Source organism: Myxine glutinosa, chromosome 7 (genome assembly GCF_964187855.1).
Source record: "Myxine glutinosa chromosome 7, kmMyxGlut1.1, whole genome shotgun sequence".
In the NCBI taxonomy this organism is placed as follows: Eukaryota; Metazoa; Chordata; class Myxini; order Myxiniformes; family Myxinidae; genus Myxine; species Myxine glutinosa.
This window is the reverse complement of record NC_136267.1, coordinates 19,784,417-19,803,787: the sequence shown is the minus strand read 5'-3', so window position 1 is coordinate 19,803,787 and position 19,371 is coordinate 19,784,417. Positions and strand designations below refer to the sequence as shown.

The 19,371-nt window shown below is 47.1% G+C and overlaps 1 protein-coding gene across 5 annotated transcripts in view; it reads left to right on the top strand.

The window, feature by feature from the left end:
* Window positions 1-19,371, top strand: part of LOC137431033 (SWI/SNF-related matrix-associated actin-dependent regulator of chromatin subfamily D member 1) — a 108,391-nt gene that overhangs the window by 65,736 nt on the left and 23,284 nt on the right. For 3 of the 5 annotated variants that reach the window (XM_068121897.2, XM_068121899.2, XM_068121898.2), the window contains exons 3-4: window positions 10,584-10,626; window positions 11,244-11,366. In XM_068121897.2, the coding sequence (XP_067977998.1) occupies window positions 10,584-10,626; window positions 11,244-11,366 (166 nt within the window). The remainder of the gene's footprint in view (window positions 1-10,583; window positions 10,627-11,243; window positions 11,367-19,371) is intronic. The other 2 variants (XM_068121900.2, XM_078781342.1) reach the window with 1 other exon arrangement.

Genomic DNA, 19,371 nt, shown 5'->3' with positions numbered 1-19,371 from the left:
GGAATCCCAACATCCATGAGGTAAGTTTTACTTACAGAACTGAGGGAAGATCTACTGTAATCTATCTACCCCACAAGGGTTGGAGGTGTGCTCTTTTACCAAGCAGCTAGCTAGCGCTTGCCAAGCCAGCTGTTCCTTAAGGGTTTTGAATGGAGTGCTTGCTCAAATGCTTAAACCACTTGGTGATCTCTCCACAAGAAACTTGGCAAATGAACACACATCCAATGTTCTTGAGACCCGACCATAGAGAGACTGCAATCTATGTACCCCAAAGAGGAATGACCTTTCCCCAAAGAGGGTGTTTACGCCGTAAGGACATCATATATGTAATGATGGAGCATGACGGCCGAACACAAAACTGCCGCTACTTTAAAGTTGTTGCGGTTTTAGAACCCTCACTTGTAAATAATTACTTGTAAATATCCCATCATTAAAAGGTTAAAGGTTGCACCCCTAGTTAGTCCACAAGCAACACGTCGGCCACCATAGGACTTTAGTTATTTCATTATTATGTGTTTTAGATAAGGCCGTGTTTCCAATAGTTGAATCTGCGTTGCGTCAATCAAATAAGATTAGGCCCATTCCGTCCATTTTGCGACCTCCCTTTCCAAGCGACGCCATTACGCGCCCCTACAGTCGGTGCCTTAGCGTTCGCTCAAGCGCCGCCATAAACCATGCGGTCAGGCCCAAGGGAAAAGGGGGCGGAACGCCAAGAAGAAGGTGTGGCCTGTCAACCAGCCGTCAAAGGCGTGGCCGGTAAGCCCTCACCAGCCAACCAGGGCTGATGTAACATCACCGACAGGCGTGGCCTCGAGGCCCGCGTAGTGATCGCGTGGCGCGTTATATAAGCGCGAACGCAAAGCCCTTTGAGAGAGAGATACGGCAGCACTCGAGTGGAAGGTTGGCGGTAAAAAGGACTCGTTGGGAAATGCGAGCTGTGAAAGGACTTGGTCGGGAGAGTACATTGAAAGTGGACTACTTGTCGGGAGCGCTGGTTGCTTAAAAAGGACTGATACGGAGTGCACCTTTGTGAAAGGACTCGGGTTAGAGACGCGCTTATACGAGTTTGGTTGGAAACGCGGTTATACGAGTCTGATTGGGGAATGCGCACGAGTTTGGTTGGAGACGCGCTTATTAATGGACTTGTCCAGGAGCGCACACGTACGGGACACCAGCCTCCCCCCCGCTATATGTAAGGTCCGGTCGCGTTTCCAAGATACGTCGAGCTGCCTGCCGGGTTTTCGCCTGCTGAACCGGAGCCTGGACTGAAGCCTGGACCCCATCACCGGACCCTCTACCTGACCACCTACCAGCTACAATCCCCATGTGAGTGTGTATGTTTGTCTGGGGTCCTAGAATAAGACTGTTTTAAGGACTGCCCTGTGTGCCGCTTCTTCTTCTTCTTCCTGTACATCCTTTCGTTTCCTCTTCTCTTGTATATTTGTGAATAAACCCATCTTTATTCTTCCTACCTTCTGGTTTCCTCTCCATCCGATCGCCTCCATCCTTTCTCTCATTGGGTAAACGTGGCACGATTGGAAACCGCTTAGAATCGGGTCTAGTCATTTGTTAATAGCTCGGATCGCGGATTGCTATCCGCTCGGCATTGTCCATCACATCCGTGGTTCGAGCGGGAGTTATCTCCTTGCTTCACGGCCGGTGGTAGTACTTAGGTAATTGGACTAAGACTCGCCCAACAACCCTATTTACCACCGACCGGAAGGAACGTTATAACTTCTAAGGACTCGGGTCGGCCAGACAAAAAGACAAGGGGATTAACCCCCCATTGATAAGGGGAGCGCCGACCCTCGAGATCCGTAACAATATATATATATATATATATATATATATATATATATATATATATATATATATATATTGTTGCGGAACCCAACGTCGGCCTCGGATCCCTTCTCGAGGGGGGATTAGTCCCCTCGTTTGTGACTGACCGACGTGGTCCCTGAAGCTGCACAAGCTCCCTCCAGAGGCAGGTGAGCAGCTTCGTTCGCGACCGTGGATAAGATGTTAATTTGCCGAGCGGATGGCAGCCGCGGCACGAACCGTTAACAAAGACTAACCCGATCCTGAACGTTGGCCAAATCGTGCCACAGGTATTCAATGGGGAAAAGACAAAGACGACGGGCGAGCGGATGTCAGCCGCGGCACGAACCGTTAACAAAGACTAACCCGATCCTGAACGTTGGCCAAATCGTGCCACAGGTATTCAATGGGGAAAAGACAAAGACGACGGATGTGAAGAAGAAGAAGACAAAAAGGGTTTGAAATACGACTATAATTTATTACTAATATTTACACAATTAAAAGAAACCAAGGAGGAGGAAGGATAATAAAATAAAAAGAGAAGAAGAAGAAGCGGACACAGTGTACCTTAGCTTACCTATAAACAGTCTTACTTAACCCAGGACAGAACAAACAAAACAAACTCACGTACACAAGAGGATGGAATGGCAGGAATGGTTTGGAGGGATGAGAAGGGGAGGAAGGCACGGAGCTGGCTGGAGCTTGATCCCGCACGGGACGTCAGGCTGGACCTCGACGGCCACCGATGCCACCGATCCTGGTTCCCGCGGGGTAACGGGTCGGAGCTGCCTGGTGGAGCCAAAGCTGCTGGTCGAGCCAAAGCTGCTGGTGGGGGGTTGGTGTGACGGGTTCTCTCTCTCTCTCTTGAACGTAATCGTCTCTTCGTGCCGCCGTGGGAACGTCGCGTGCTTTCCCAGGACTCATCTGCCGTAGGGAGCGTCCCGCTGCGGGTTATATCGGCCACACCCTCTAACCTTTTCGAACCTCCCCGATCGCTCTTCCTCCGCCCTCTCAAGCCAAACCCCTCGTGCTTGGTTGGTTGTAGGGGCTCTCTTGGCCCCACCCTCCGATGACGAGGTGGAGACACGCCTCTCCTTCCCAACTTGACCGCGTGCGTAATGGAGGTTTTGGGGTGATTCGAGCAGGCCCCAGCCAAAGGGCAGCAGTGGCGAATGCAGCAAACCGCCCAGTGCAGTTGGCAATTGACGAAAAGGGGGGGATGTGCAGGGAATCTACTCTATTTGAATTCGGTGCAATGGAGTATTAATTAATGGAAGACAAAGCCTTAACCTAATACACAGAATAAGGAAATAACTACCAACAAGGAGGAAATCTATGATTGGCTAACGTGGATGTTTATGAAATAACTAAAGGACGCCCTTTGACCTTTATACACAACAACTGGAGGAAGGAGGGTGATATTTTTACAACAATAAAAAACACAATTCTCATTTCCACAACAATATATATATATATATATATATATATATATATATATATATATATATATATATATATATATATATATATATATATATTTAACCTCCAGTACATTTGCAGTCACTACAAAGGGATTAGTGTTATGATTAGATTTACTATACTAATGATGTTACGTTATTATTAAGAAAATTATATTATTTAAAAAATAAACCAGGGTGAATTCCTTACTTCCGCTTTTACACTGCTTCAATCCATCAACTTTCCATTCACGACATTGGGATTAAAATGTTGTGGTTATATTTACTATAATATTATTATTATTACGAAAACGATACTACTGTATTAAGAAACCTGGGTTTACTTTGTCCGAAGCGGACGGTGGTCATAATGCCTAAGGCCTATATGTACCGTATTGTTGGAAGAGACGTAACGCCGATGCTTTCGCTATTTGATGGTCATTTTAACAATTGGTTTGTTTGTGTTTCACACTGAATGAAAAATGTAAAGGTAGAGCATGGCGATTGTGATATATGACAGGTTCGACGATATGTTCGGCCTGAACGGCATATAAATCAAAATGGCGGTGCGTGGAGAGTCAACCGCCACACCGTAATCACATCACCCTGTCATTTGACCAGATTCTCAGCTCTGATTTGTATACGTTTGAGGGGACATGCATACATACATACATACATACATATATACATACAGACGGACAAACACTGTTCTAGACGGCTCTGCTGGATGGGATACGCCTTAAAAACCCGCAAACCCACGGAACATGGCCGCGAATAGGGGGGGAAAAAAAAAAACCGCGATTTTGCAGAACACGGCCGCGAATAGGAAAAAGAAAAACCGCAATTTCACGGATTGCGGCTGCGAATAGAAAAAAAAAACTCGCGCATTTGCAGGACACTTTTCCGCGAATAGAAAAACAGGTCGCATTTTTATCCGGATGAGGACCACCGGATGATTCGCCAATGAGCAATGAAACCGGTCGGGTGGCTTAAGTGGGTGTGTCGCATTGGGATTCTCAGGTGTGTACTATGTGTGAATGTCATTCCAGCTGAGGAGGAACTCTGGAAAGCGTTTAAAACAGAAAAGGGATTACCTTCTGTAGCCTTTCAGGGTTGCTTTCCGCAGCTTTCTTCGGCTAGAAGAGCATGGGAGGAATCGATTTATATATATATATATATATATATATATATATATATATATATATATATATATATATATATATATATATATATATATATATATATATATATATTGTTGCGGATCTCGAGCCCGTCAACGTACAAAGGGGGTTAAACCCTTTTCCCCCTCGGGCCTTCGAGTCCACGAGGCTGCTACCCACTTTATACTCGTGGGTCGGATTGCAGAGCAATTCCAGCCGCCACCCCCGTAGCGAGCGTGCGGAAGGGTATCCGGTCGAATTCCCAAGTACCTTCGATACACACGCTGCCATGAAGATGGGTGCTGGACCTCGCACGAGTTACGCTGGTCTGAGACGCCCGAGCGGTTTGCGTGTCACGTGACTCGTGCCGTTAATTCTTATTGAACCCGATTGAGCGGTTTTATTCGTACAGTGCGAAGCCAATGGTGGGAAATGACGTGAACGGCCAAATGGATGCGAAAGAATACAGGTTTATTAGAATGTACAATTTACAATGATCAGGGCAAAGAGACACAGGACAGAAACTTATCGTCCTTACTTAATCCCCGGACAAGGGCCCACTCACTCACGCGGGGAAAAGGCTGAAGAAGGACGACGCGCTCCAAGCGCGATCGTTGGCGCCGTTCGCCCCGGTCAGCTCGTTCGGCGTGTCCCTGGGATGTTCGCGGCACGTGCAGGGAGCTCAGGCAAGGAGATCGTTGGCATCTGTCCCCGGGAGAGATCGTCCTCGCCAGCGCTATTAACAGGCAGCAGAGCGCAGCACAGGGAGAGTTCGTGCACAGAGAGCCTCCATCACAGAGAGAGTTCCAACCACACCTCTCCTCTCTTCCTCTCTGGGGGCCCGGGGCAGGGTTTTATATGGCCCCTCCCCAGAGTCCCATTAGAATGTTCCAAGCCCCTCCCTTGGCTGCCGTTGTTAGTCACTCCCCTTCGGCTCCTCCCTCGGGCCTCCCAGACTGGTTCCAGGCCCTAGCACATGGCATTCCAGCCCAAGGAGCAACGAAGCCTACACTTACTCACCTGCTCCAACGCATACTAACACAGGAAAGGAGACTATTCTTTAACATTTAATAAGGAATAACTGAACGAAGCGAGGCTACATGGTGTGGTGCAACTAACTAAGAGGGGGGGGGTTACCTTTATTCCCAAAACTGCAGCTATATATATATATATATATTGTTACTGATCGCGGATTAAGATGTTATTTACCGAGCGGTGGTATTGCCGCGACCGTTACAGGATCCCTGACTCACCCGATTCACCCAGAACTTTGGCCGGATCGCACCGCAGCTGCTCAATGAGGGGAAAAGACTAAAACGACGAATGCAAAGAGGAAAAGGAATAAAACGAATAGACGGACAGAAGAGTAATTGGATTTATTATTTACACAAGCAAAAAGGAGCAATCAAGGTTTATTTACAACACATAAGACGCAGGTGACACAGTGCAAATTTTAGCTTACCTACAGACTTAATTAAATACCCAGGGACAGAACAAACAAAACAAACTCACGTACACAAGAAGGGTGGAAAGGCAGGAGGTGGATGGCTGGAGGGAGAGGAAAGGTCCAAGGGGGTCCTGCAGCTCAACCGGCGCGTTTAGCAGCCGCCGTTCCTTTACGGTCCTGCTCCAAACCGCCGTCCAGGCCCCAAGTGGCTGTGGGTGTTCTTGCTGCTGCGGCCTCCGCTGCGTTTCCAGGACTTGTCTGACTCGTTGGTCCAAACCCTCAACTCTTTCTTGGTCCCTCACTCTTTACCACCGACTCCTCACCGCAACCAACGCAACCAACTGACCACCGACTCTACTGACTGACTCTTCACCACTCTCCACTTGACGACCGACTCTCAACCAACTCAGACCAACTCACTTCCGTGCGCGCCTTTTTATAGCGCCTCCAGCGATTAAGCCGCCGGCGTTTTGGACACGCCCATCGGGGTGCTCACCTCGGCCCTGGTTGGTCGCGCGACCCTCGGGCTCCGCCCTGGATGACGACGGGCGGGCACGCCCCTCTTCCCCTCTATGACGAGGTGGAGACACGCCTTTCTTCCCCGACTCGAGCCTCGTGGTCAATGGCGGTTATTGGAGGGGAGGTAATTGGGAATCGAGGGCTCAGCAATGACGAAAGGGGATGTGATAGGAAATGGGGATTTTGGGGATGGGAATGAAAGGGGATCTATTCTCTTTCACTGGTGCAATGGAGTACTTCAATTAATGGGAGACACAGCCTTACCCTAGAACACAGAATAAGAGATAACTATCAACAGGGGTATTCTATTACTTGGCTGACGTGTATGCTTGTGGACTAATTATGGGATGCCCTTTCACCTTTACACAGCTCCGGAGGTAGGGGGGCGCAGAATAACCAATAATAATAATAGTACAGCACACAATCAAAAAAATACAGTCCTCATCTCCGCAACAATATATATATAAATACATACATACACAGACTTGGCATTTAATATGGAATATTTTTTTTGTGGGGGTGAACTTACTTTTCAAGATGACTTAGAACCAAAAGTTCATTGGAATTATGTTCAAATTATTCTAGATCTTGTTAATGTGACTTTTAAAAGAAACAAAAACCACATTTGACATTTCAAAGCAAATAAATTGATCCTTGAAAGTGATGTAAACTGATATCGAACTCAATTCACGGGCAGTGCTGTGTTAAACTTCTGTACGTTTTCCAGAAGTATCTCTTTATTTTGCACATTAGCCAAAAAAAAATTCAACAAAAACAAAAGCTAAATTATGACTGGGATTACGGACAGTAAAATGACAGCTCAGTACTTCGTGTAACCCCCACGAGCATTCAGGAGAGCACGTACACGTCGAGGCATGCTGTTCACGAGATTTGCCAAGGTTTGGACAGGAACCGCTTGCCATGCAGTGACAATAGCCTGCTGCAATTCATGCACAGAGGTCGGCTGCTGGTCCAAGTGGTCGATTTGACGCGTTAATTCTGCCCACAAGTTCTCTATCGGATTCATATCTGGGGACATGGCAGGCCACTCCATATGCTCTACACCACGGTCAGCAAGAAAGTGTTGGATCATGCGAGCACGATGAGGCCGTGCATTGTCATCTTGGAAGACAAAGTTTCCTCGAAAGGCTGCACGAGCAAATGGAAGCAATGTTTCTTCCAGAATGACCCTGTTTCCATTCAGAACAACCAGGTCAGTTTTTCCCCCTGCATGAAAAGCAGCCCAAACGGTCACCCCACCACCTCCAGCCTGGACTCTTGGCACTATACAATCTTCGTTGTGGGCTTCATGCACTTGTCTGCGCACTCGGACGTGGCCATCTTGACAATAGACCAGAAATCTAGACTCGTCACTGAAGGTCACGTGATTCCAGTGTCCTGGCTGCCATTGACGGTGCTCTCTGGCCCACTGCAATCGGCGCTGGCTGTGTTGTCTGGTCAGGCGTGGCTTTCTCAGGGGACGCCTGGCACGATAGCCTGCTTGAACCAGTCGTTGGTTGACTAGCCTTCTGGGTACAGGCACATTTGTCAGTTGCTGCCACTCAGCCCTAAGCCGATTAGCTGACTTGGTACGGCCATTGCAGACTAACCGGTGCAGCTGGCGATCATCTCTCCTTGTGGTTCTGCGTGGACGTCCTGGCCTCGGTATTGGAGTAGGGACACCCCTCTGAGCATTTCGTTTCAGGATCATTGACACCTGACCTTGAGTGATGCCATACTGCCGAGCAATAGCACGCTGTTTCATGCCAGAATTTCGTAAAGCCACCACTCCATGACAAACAGCATTGTCAAGTTGACAGACCATCTCCAGAGGATGCGGCAATAACTTTTGTAGACGTGCAGCAGTTGTTTTCCACTAATACAGAACGCAACAACCCTTATATACCCGATTGTGAAGCCAATCGTCAAATGTACCTGTCCTTACATTTTGTCACGCCACCTGTGATATAATCCTGTTATTGACTTGCTGCGAAAGACGATCAGTGACATGGTTCTTTCAACAAAGACATCACCGAAGGGTAAAAGAAACTCACCAGATTGATATACTGAGTTCAGAAAGTAAACCCAAGTCAAGAAAAAAAAAAAAAAAATTCCATATTAAATGCCAAGTCTGTATATATATATATTGTTATGGATTCGTCACTTCCGTTGTGGTTTTCATCCACTGCAAACATTTTTGATTCCATGTACTATTATTGTTGTCGTTTAAGGAAAAATGAGATTACTATTTCCAAAAGGTAAAAAAGTTAATGTTTTAGATGAAACCGGAACCGGACGACGAAGAAGAGGAAGAAGAGGAGAAGAAAGCGGAGCGAGTGAGTCGGAGAAGAAGCCTAGCTGCTTTGAGGTCTGGAGAAAACGTTGACGAACGGAGGTGACTAGCGAACTTCGGGTTTCCCGGGAAAGGGATTCTTGCGACAGAGTTGTTATCGCTGTGACAGATCAACCTGCGTGTCAGGTTTTGGCAGTTGATTCCGAGGAGAATCATCGTCGTGCCGTTACGCCTCGAGAACGGGCCGTCGGCCATTTTGACTCGTGCGCTTTGCGCATGGTTTTTCGCTTCGCTTCAACCATTTTCACCGCATCCAGACGTTTATCTGGTGTGTGTGTGTGTAATGTGGATTTTGAAGGTAAATCTGCTGTTCGCCGGTTTGGAGCCGTAAAACGTCCATACCCGAGGGTGTGATTTCCCAGTCGCCTGGAGGGCGCCTTTGGATTTCCCCATCGCCTTAAGGGCACCTTTGCGCAGCTTTGGCCGCGTGACTGTGACTGTCATCCGAACGGGATTCTGGTCTCGATTGGACATCGTTCTGACGATCGCTGGAGCGGATCGACTTGGGCTTGATGCCGGAATAGAGACATTGGGGAATGTTCTTCTTTTCGCTCACTTGGAGCACAGTGAGTTATATTGTACGAACCTGATGGTACCATCATAGGAAATATATATTGGTTGTACAATTGATTACTATTGTTGTTGTACTGTTATTCTTGTGTGATCTTAATACAATATTTGTTTGTTGGTTACAATTGGTGTGGCTTCACCATTGATCTTTGACATACAGAATAACACATCTTTCTGCCGTGACTCCTCTCGGGGCTCGGAGGTACCCCGTGACCCGGGGGTTTGGGGAGGAGCACGTAACAATATATATGTATATATATATATATATATATAAATGTATATATATATATATAATCCTAGCCACCTGGGGTAATTGATTAGGTGAGAGCTGATTGGTTATTCCCTCAATTCACAGGCGAGACATGCGAGTTGGGGCTTTGTTTTTCATTTATATATATGTATTTTTTTTATATTTTTTTTGAAGGCTATTCTGGCTAAACAGTTGCATCAGCTCTATTCCACCTATTCACCTATACATTCCACCTATATACTCTACCTATTTGGCATGAGCTATAGCAGAGCTACACACCCCTTAATCTTTGTGGGATTGTACTGTAGCCAATACCCAGAAGGGAATTTAATTCTCACTTTTCTCGACCCGTCTATCCTGAAGAAGGAACATCCATGGAATTGCATACATTCGTCACAAGAGGCAAACTTTGCCAAATACGTGGATGGCTTAACAGAGCTCGCTCTGTGGTTCTTCACTCTGGAACACACTCATTATGCTCGCTGGATTCCAGTGCATCTGGGAGACACATCTGAGTTTCCTCGCACATCCAGAAGTTGTACAACTGGCCGTTCCACAGTGCAGAAGACCAAGCGATACATTCTTTGCCATTCCTACTGATCGAGCGCATGAACATAATAGCACCTGCAATGAGGGAGGGTGGAATGTCAGTTGCACTCACAAGTAATCCAAGTGCCCTTCGGCGTTCGAAGGTGAGGTTGTCCGAGTGGTCGTGGAATTTGAGGACACGCGGCAGAACGAGGACCGGGTGAACGGATACAAATGTATGAGAATCTTTTGCAAAAAGATGTCCACCTGCTCGTGTCAGTGATCGAGGAGCTTGAAAACCATTTCGAAGAGGAAAGCATAAGATGTTGTCATCTTTGGCCTGAGCATATGTTTTTCTCCCTCCCCCCTCCACACATCATTATCCTTGCCTAACGTTGTCCATGTTTGTCCTCTGTACTCGCTCGTGTCGGCATCCATGCCGCTTGTTGATTTTGCACATTCCATCTCTCCCTTGCAGTGCAAAGAAAAAGAAGATGGCTGATAAGGTTCTTCCTCAGCGTGTAAGTAAATCCTTCCGTGCTGACGTGCATGCCACCATGAGGATGTGTTGATCCGAGCGATCTTGATCGGAATCCGATTATCCGGCGGTCCCAACGAAGCCTGAGCGACCCTTTGTAATTTCCAGGACATGTGCATCTGTAACCTGCACACTAATTGGTGCTAATTATTGGGTTTCTCACCAATTATTTGTTTTTACATTGATTAAGGCTCTTGGAAGAGCTTGGACATAACTTGGTGGCTGGACAAAGACTCATTAGTCAATGTCATTGTTCTTCATTGTGAATTACAAGGACAAGTGCATCTGTAGTATTGCATTGGAAGTGCTGCTGATAAAAGACAGGGAGATGCAAAAGTCGAGAGGGTTTGGCTTTGTCACGTTTGAAAACACAAAGGACGCCAAAGATGCAGAAAAGGATTTGAATGGCAAGGATTTGGATGGTCGGACAAGTGCATTGAACCTGGGTTCCCAATCTCATGTAAGCCATCCATTCAGATGTGAAAACTTGACAGGCCGACGCCAGAAACAGTAATTTATTATGTCTACAAGTTCTTGTATGTGAGTGGACATTTTCTGATTACAGAAACAAAGAACGCTACGACTAACCTCTGTTGGCAGGTGCGAGAGCTCGTACCTGAGTCCCAGGCATACATGGACCTGTTGGCTTTTGAGAGGAAACTGGACCAGACCATAATGCGTAAACGGCTGGACATTCAGGAGGCTCTCAAACGGCCCATGAAGGTGTGTCAACCATTTGCTCACCAATCAAATTGTCCACACATGCACACCGTCACACACACCCGCTCATACATACACTCTCTCCCTCACGCACAAATACACACACACACACACACACACACACACACACACACACACACACACACACACACACACACACACGCACTCTCTCCGTCATGCACACATATACACACATATGCACACACACTCTCACTTAAGGCTGAAAAAATATATTGCTGGTCTCTGGTCAGACCAAAGTTCCAGAATGTATGCGGCGATGCGGTTTTTTTTTTCTTGGTTTTTTTTGATAAGCATGTATTGCACATATAAAGGTGTTTTTTTTTGTGTCCTCATGCCTTGCGGTCCTCATCTGCTGTGGCGCCGTCCAGAGAGAAATTAAAGACAGCCAATGGGACTTGTCGGCCTTTTTTGTAAATAATGAATACAAGCTTAAGTTATTTTAAAATGTATTTATTCTGAAAATCATTAAGTTCTTCAAGCATATTATAGACTGCCATTTTGTTCTCGAGATCGCCTCGCCGTACCGTCAAACATTCCAATGCGTCGATCGCGTCAACACTGTGCATGCGCAAGTGGTCTAACAGGCCGATGGTCTCCCACGATCTCTTCTCCCAGTCCAGCAGATTATCACAGACACTTACAACTTCATGACAAACGAGATAGGATCCAGGCCTAACTAACGAGAAAACGCGCAGCTCTGTCGGCCTTCTGGTTGCTTCACACGAACCTGACAAAGAACGTCATCGTTTCAATAAATGACAATATCCAGCCGATTGGATTCATGACGGCACGGCATACAAAACTACTCATATCTTTGGAACGGCTGGTTGGATTTGGACAAACTAAACGTAGTTTTGTAGGGGAGAACCATGCGCGAACGTCGATACCAATGGCGACCCTCACAGACCGTATTTCCCGAGATAGCGCGCCGGCCCGGCAACAACAGGCACGCGCTGTTGGAAATTTGGAAATTACCGTTGGAAATTAAAAAAAAAAAAAATTGTTGATGCGCAGGGTCAAAATCGATGCGCGCGCTGACCAGAGACCGGAAATATTTTTTCCTCTTCCTAATCTCTCTCTCCCACGCTTGCACTCTTTCACTCCCACTCGCTCTCTCCCACACTCTCACTCACTCTCTCTCTCCCACACTCTCACTCTCCCACAATCTCACTCTCCCACACTCATACTCTTTCGCTCACACTCTCACTCACTCTCTCTCTCCCACACTCTCACTCTCCCACACTCGTACTCTTTCGCTCACACTCTCACTCACTCGCTCCCTCCCACATTCTCTCTCTCCCACACTCGTACTCTTTCGCTCACACTCACTCACTCGCTCTCTCCCACATTCTCTCTCTCTCCCACACTCCCACTCTCCCACACTCCCACTCTCCCACACTCGTACTCTTTTGCTCATACTCTCACTCACTCTCTCTCTCTCCCACACTCTCACTCTCTTCCACACTCGTACTCTTTTGCTCATACTCTCACTCACTCCCTCTCTCCCACACTCACTCTCTCTCTCTTCCACACTCGTACTCTTTCGCTCACACTCTCACTCGCTCTCCCCTACATTCTCTCTCTCTCTCTCCTGCACTCTCTCTCTCCCTCCCACACTCATTCTCTCTGGCTCCGACTCGCTCTCTCTCTTTCTCCCACACTCTCATTCTCTCTGGCTCCTTCTCGCTCTCCCACCCTCACACTCTCTACCAAAGAGATAAGCATTGGTCCGATGTTTTAATTCCTTCATTTGGGCAAGGATTATGTTCGTGTATGGATGATAATGCACCTTTGGGTATCCTTACTATAATTCACGGAACGGCATCTGTCATGCTACTCGTCCTACAGTTCTGGGCTGTCCAGACTTGCTAGATATGATCAGCATGACCCCAATTCGTGTGTAAGGGTGTTTTTATCTTTGTCGGTGGTCTTGGGAGGAAGAGGGCGCCGACGCAAATTCTCTATGTAAATGTGTATTGTGTAGCGCCACTGCCAGGTAGGAGTGGGCATTACAAGCCCCACCCTTTACAGTACAGTATTCCTGTTCCCAGGTTTTCTAGCAGAGAGGTGTTTTGAATTGTAAGCAGTAGGCACGTTTTTGCTTCATGCATGTAAGGCCGAAAAAATTATATTGCTGGTCTCTGGTCAGACCAAAGTTCCAGAATTGATGCGGCGATGCGGTTTTTCTTTTTTCTTTTTGAAAAGCATGGATTGCATATATAAAGGTGTTTTTTGTGTCCTCATGCCTTGCGGTCCTCGTCATCTGCTGTGGCGCCGTCCAGAGAGAAATTAAAGACAGCCAATGGGACTTGTAGGCCTTTTTTTTGTAAATAATGAACACAAGCTTAAGTTATTTTAAAATGTATTTATTCTGAAAATTATTAAGTTCTTCAAGCATATTATAGACTGCCATTTCGATCTCGAGATCGCCTCGCCGTACCGTTAAACATTCCAATGCGTCGATCGCCTCAACACTGCGCATGCGCAAGTGGTCTAACAGGACGATGGTCTCCCACGATCTCTTCTCCCTGTCCACCAGATTATCACAGACACTTACTACTTCATGACAAACGAGATAGGATCCAGGCCTAACTAACGAGACCACCCACAGCTCTCTAGGCCTTTTGGTTGCTTCACACGAACCCGACAAAGAACGTCTTCGTTTCAATAAATGACAATATCCAGCCGATAGAGGCCTTGCATCGTGTGGGCGTCGTCCATGGCAACCGGTTCCGGCCGCCATCTTGGGTGGCATAAACAACATGGTGGGAAAGCTGTCGTTTCGTCAGACGGACCTGTCAGTTTACGCCCGTAGCTTGCCCGTTGAGGCGTTTTCGCGGTATTGCGAGAAACCGAGGCTGTGTCATCTGTTTGTGGACCCGTGTGGACCCACAAGTACGCCACACGCACTCCACGGTCCACACACACTCCACACGTATGCCACAAGTACGCCACACACACTCCACACGTATTCCACACATACGCCACACACACGCCACACGTATGCCACACATACGCCACAAGTACGCCACACATACGCCACACACACTCCACAGGTACGCCACATGTACGCCACACACACTCCACACATATGCCACACACACTCCACACGTTCGACACAAGTACGCCACACGTACGCCACACACAATCCACATGTACGCCACACACCACACGTACGCCACAAGTACGCCACACGTACGTCACACACACTCCACACGTACGCCATACACACTCCACATGTACGTAACCAAATGCCTAATCCTGCTTCTCACTTCGCGAGCGAAGGTAACAACCTCATGAGCCATATTCTCACCTGAGAGCTGCAGTCAAGGCAGCTATGAAACCGTTTTAGCGTTGTGTCGTCCGGATGAAATCGGGCTGTACATCCGACAGCACAACAACTCTTTACCATCGTGTAGGGGGCAATTTATATGTGAGACGAGTTTCAAATTGCCGCCATGACGTATGGTGGCAGAAGCAATGTTTTGCCACCCAAGCGGTCACGTGACTAAGACGATGACGTCACATGCAACTTCCCTATTGGATTCATGACGTCATGGCACACAAAACTACTCATATCTTTGGAACGGCTAGTTGGATTTGGACAAACTAAACGCAGTTTTGTAGGGGAGGACCGTGCGAACGTCGATACCAACTTTGAAAAAAAACATTGTTGACGCGCAGGGTCAAAATCGATGCGCGCGCTGACCAGAGACCGGAAATATATTTTTCTCGGCCTAACCCAGGTTGTTTTTTAAATTTCTTTTTGGGAGTGATTGAGGCAGCTGTCAATTGAGGCAGAAGATCAAGATCACCCGTAGGTCAGGTACTCTGCTAGTAAATGTAAAACAACGCCTTGGTGAAAACACCACCTGGGTAAAAGCTTAGGTTACGCTGATATATTTGACCTTTGACCTATTTTTCCTGATCACTAAATCTGTCTTGCATGGCCTCCTCCCTTATGTGGCCTAAATAGTCAGCATTCATTGTTTTGATGCATTAATTTATTTTTGTTCTGATTTTAAGTTTTTCAATCGGACATTTTACATTTTATACGGGTCATAGGTCAAAACTTGCCACAACCTAGGAATGAGAATTTAGGAGCAACTCGAACATGGATTTTGGATCTCGTCGTCCTCGTTCGATTTCCTGATGAGTAGTGCACATTCTGGGAGACATTTGCATGCGATTAGTAGTTTCCAATTGGCTCTGTTGGTGTTGTTTATTCATTTACCTTGCTGATCCGATTAGCGTACATCTTTAATGTCGTTATTCTGGAGGTGTTGCTCTACCTTGTATTTTTATATTGTGCTTATCATTTTGTATGGCGATCATTGTGTGCTTCTGGCCTTTTGTGTCTTGCCTCTCTAAATATGGCCTTGATGTTGCAAATCAGCCTTGCAAATTCCACACCGGTTGGAGCTTGAGCTTTCCTTCGATTATTTTGTTGTTGCTGTTTTTACGACAATTCTGCAAACATACTTGGTATTTTAATTATCACCTTTATCATGTGAGCACAAATCCACCATTGGGATATATACAGACTTGGCATTTAATATGGAATATATTTTTTTTCTTGACTTGGGTTTACTTTCTGAACTCGGTATATCAATCTGGTGAGTTTCTTTTACGCTTCGGTGATTTATTTGTTAAAAGAACCATGTCACTGATTGTCTGTCACAGCAAGAAGTCAACAATAGGATTATATCACAGGTGGCGTGGCAAAATGTACGGACAGGTGCATTTGATGATTGGCTTCACAGTCGGGTATACAAGGGTTGTTGCGTTCTGTATTAGTGGAAAACAACTGCTGCACGTCTCCAAAAGTTATTGCCGCTTCCTCTGGAGATGGTCCGTCAACTCGACAATGCTGTTTGTCATGGAGTCGTGGCTTTACGAAATTACGGCATGAAACAGCGTGCTATTGCTCGGCAGTATGGCATCACTCAAGGTCAGGTGTCAAAGATCCTGAAAGGAAATGCTCAGAGGGGTGTCCCTACTCCAATACCGAGGCCAGGACGTCCCCGCAGAACCACAAGGAGGGATGATCGCCAGCTGCACCGGTTAGTCCGCAATGGCCGTACCAAGTCAGCTAATCGGTTTAGGGCTGAGTGGCAGCAACTGACAAATGTGCCTGTATCCAGAAGGCTAGTCAACCAACGACTGGTTCAAGCAGGCTATCGTGCCAGGCGTCCCCTGAGAAAGCCACGCCTGACCAGACAACACCGCCAGCGCCGATTGCAGTGGGCCAGAGAGCACCGTCAATGGCAGCCAGGACACTGGAATCACGTGATCTTCAGTGACGAGTCTAGATTTCTGGTCTATCGTCAAGATGGCCGCGTCCGAGTGCGCAGACAAGTGCATGAAGCCTACATCAACGATTGTATAGTGCCAAGAGTCCAAGCTGGAGGTGGTGGGGTGACCATTTGGGCTGCTTTTCATGCAGGGGGCAAAACTGACCTGGTTGTTCTGAATGGAAGTCTGAACCAGTTCAAGTACAGGGCCATTCTGGAAGAAACATTGCTTCCATTTGCTCGTGCAGCCTTTCGAGGGAACTTTGTCTTCCAAGATGACAATGCACGGCCTCATCGTGCTCGCATGATCCAACACTTTCTTGCTGACCGTGGTGTAGAGCATATGGTGTGGCCTGCCATGTCCCCAGATATGAATCCGATAGAGAACTTGTGGGCAGAATTAACGCGTCAAATTGACCACTTGGACCAGCAGCCGACCTCTGTGCGTGAATTGCAGCAGGCTATTGTCACTGCATGGCAAGCGATTCCTGTCCAAACCTTGGCAAATCTCGTGAACAGCATGCCTCAATGTGTACGTGCTCTCCTGAATGCTCGTGGGGGTTACACGAAGTACTGAACTGTAATTTTACCGTCCGTAATCCCAGTCGTAATTTAACTTTTGTTTTTGTTAAAAAAAATTTTGGCTAATGTGCAAAATAAAGACACTTCTGGAAAACGTACAGAAGTTTAACAGTACTGTCCATGAATTGAGTTCGATATCAGTTTACATCACTTTCAAGGATCAATTTATTTGTTTCGAAATGTCAAATGTAGTTTTTGTTTCTTTTAAGGTCACATTAACAAAATCTGGAATAATTTCAACATAATTCCAATGAACTTTTGGTTCTAAGACATCTTGAAAAGTAAGTTCACCCCCACAAAAAAATATTCCATATTAAATGCCAAGTCTGTATTTTGTTGCGGATTCGGGGGTTAGCTCTCCCCTTCTCAAGGGGGGGGGGGTTAATCCCCTTGTCTTTTAAGCTGGCCGTCCCCCAATCCTGGAAATTATGACGCTCCTCCCGCTCAGAATCAGCAAGGGTGATTGGTCAATGAAGTCCCAAATACCAACTTGCTAACCCCGACCGCGAGCAGGGAAATAACCTCCGCTCGAACCACGGATAAGATGGAATATTGCCGAGCGGTTAGCAATCCGCGATCCGAGCCGTTAACAAATGACTAAACCCGATTAAAGCGGTTCCGAAATCGTGCCACAGGTACTCAATTGAGAGAAAGGACGGAGGCGATCGAATAAGAGGAAACCAGAGTAAGGGAAGAACAAAGAGTGGGTTTATTAATTAGACCCAAAGAAGAGGAAACGAAAGCATGTACAAGGAAAGGAGAAACAAAAGGACACAGGGCAAGCTTATCTATACAGTCTTACTTTCAACCCCGTACAAACAGACAGACTCACATGGGATGGTAGCTGGTAGGGGAGGAAGGTCCAGGCAGATGGGTCCAGGCAGGTAGGCCCCGTCCAGGCTCCGGGTCCGCGGGCGAAGAACGGCAGGCAGCTTCGCATATCGTTGACGCGCGATCGGACCTTACATATGCGAGGGGCTCGAATGCTGCACACGTATAGCGTGCCAAACGCTCTCTCTCTCTCTCCCGATCAAACAAGGTCCGTATCAAACGGCGGTTCGTATCACACGATGGTTCCCTGCGCAGTTCGTTGAAACAATCGTGCCTCCGCGATGTCCTCTGGGTAACGTTACAAGACGTCTCCGCGCAGTTCCTTCAATAGCAACAGTCCCCTGCGCAGTTCGTGATATTCGAGCTCTCCTCGCGCAGTCCTGAAAGCAGTCCTCGCGCTTGTGCTTATATAACGCGCTTTGAAATCAATGCGTGCTTCATAGAGACACGCCCGCCAGGGAGCTCACCTCAGCCCTGGTTGGATAGCGAGGGCTCACCGGCTCCGCCCTTGACGGCTCGTTGACAGGGACACGCCTCGTTCTTGGCGCTCCGCCCCCTTCTTCTCCAAGCTTGACCACGTGCGTAATGGCGTTAGGAGCGAGGCAGCGAATGCTGCTGGGCGAGCAGAGGCGCGTTACCCAATTTGGAGAGAGAGACTGGCAAAATGGACGGAATGGGGCCTATCTTATTTAATTAATGCAACGCAGATTCAACTATTGGGAACACAGCCTTATCTGAAACACATACTAAGGAAATAACTGACAGTCCTATGGTGTCCTACGTGTTGCATATGGACTAACTATGGGTGCGACCTTTGACCTTTTAAATGATGGAATATTTACAAGAAGTGATTATTTATTTACAAAGTGAGGGGTTCTCAAAACCGCAACACTGCACCCTCCTTTCCTCCAGGCCCAGCCCGGGCCGGAACAACTTTAACTTTAACTTAGTGTGACACTTAGCTGTGGTTACCCTCTACTTTTAACCTCACCCTGAGTGTGACAGTTTTAACACTAAATATGTCCCGCCTGCTGCGTTGCATCCTATCTAACTGACTCATGCCCACAGACTAACCGAATTGTGGAATTATTTCGAAACTACACATAAAGCCGGTGGGGAGCATTGTTTACAAAAACACTAATTAATTTACAACTGTCACCCAGGACCTGTCTTTTGTGGGAAGAGAAAAAGATCTTTTGAGAAGGGGAAAATCATTGCCATGCACTGCACCGATGCACCATACCATATGCACCCATAAAATAAAATGCACCAAAAAGCAC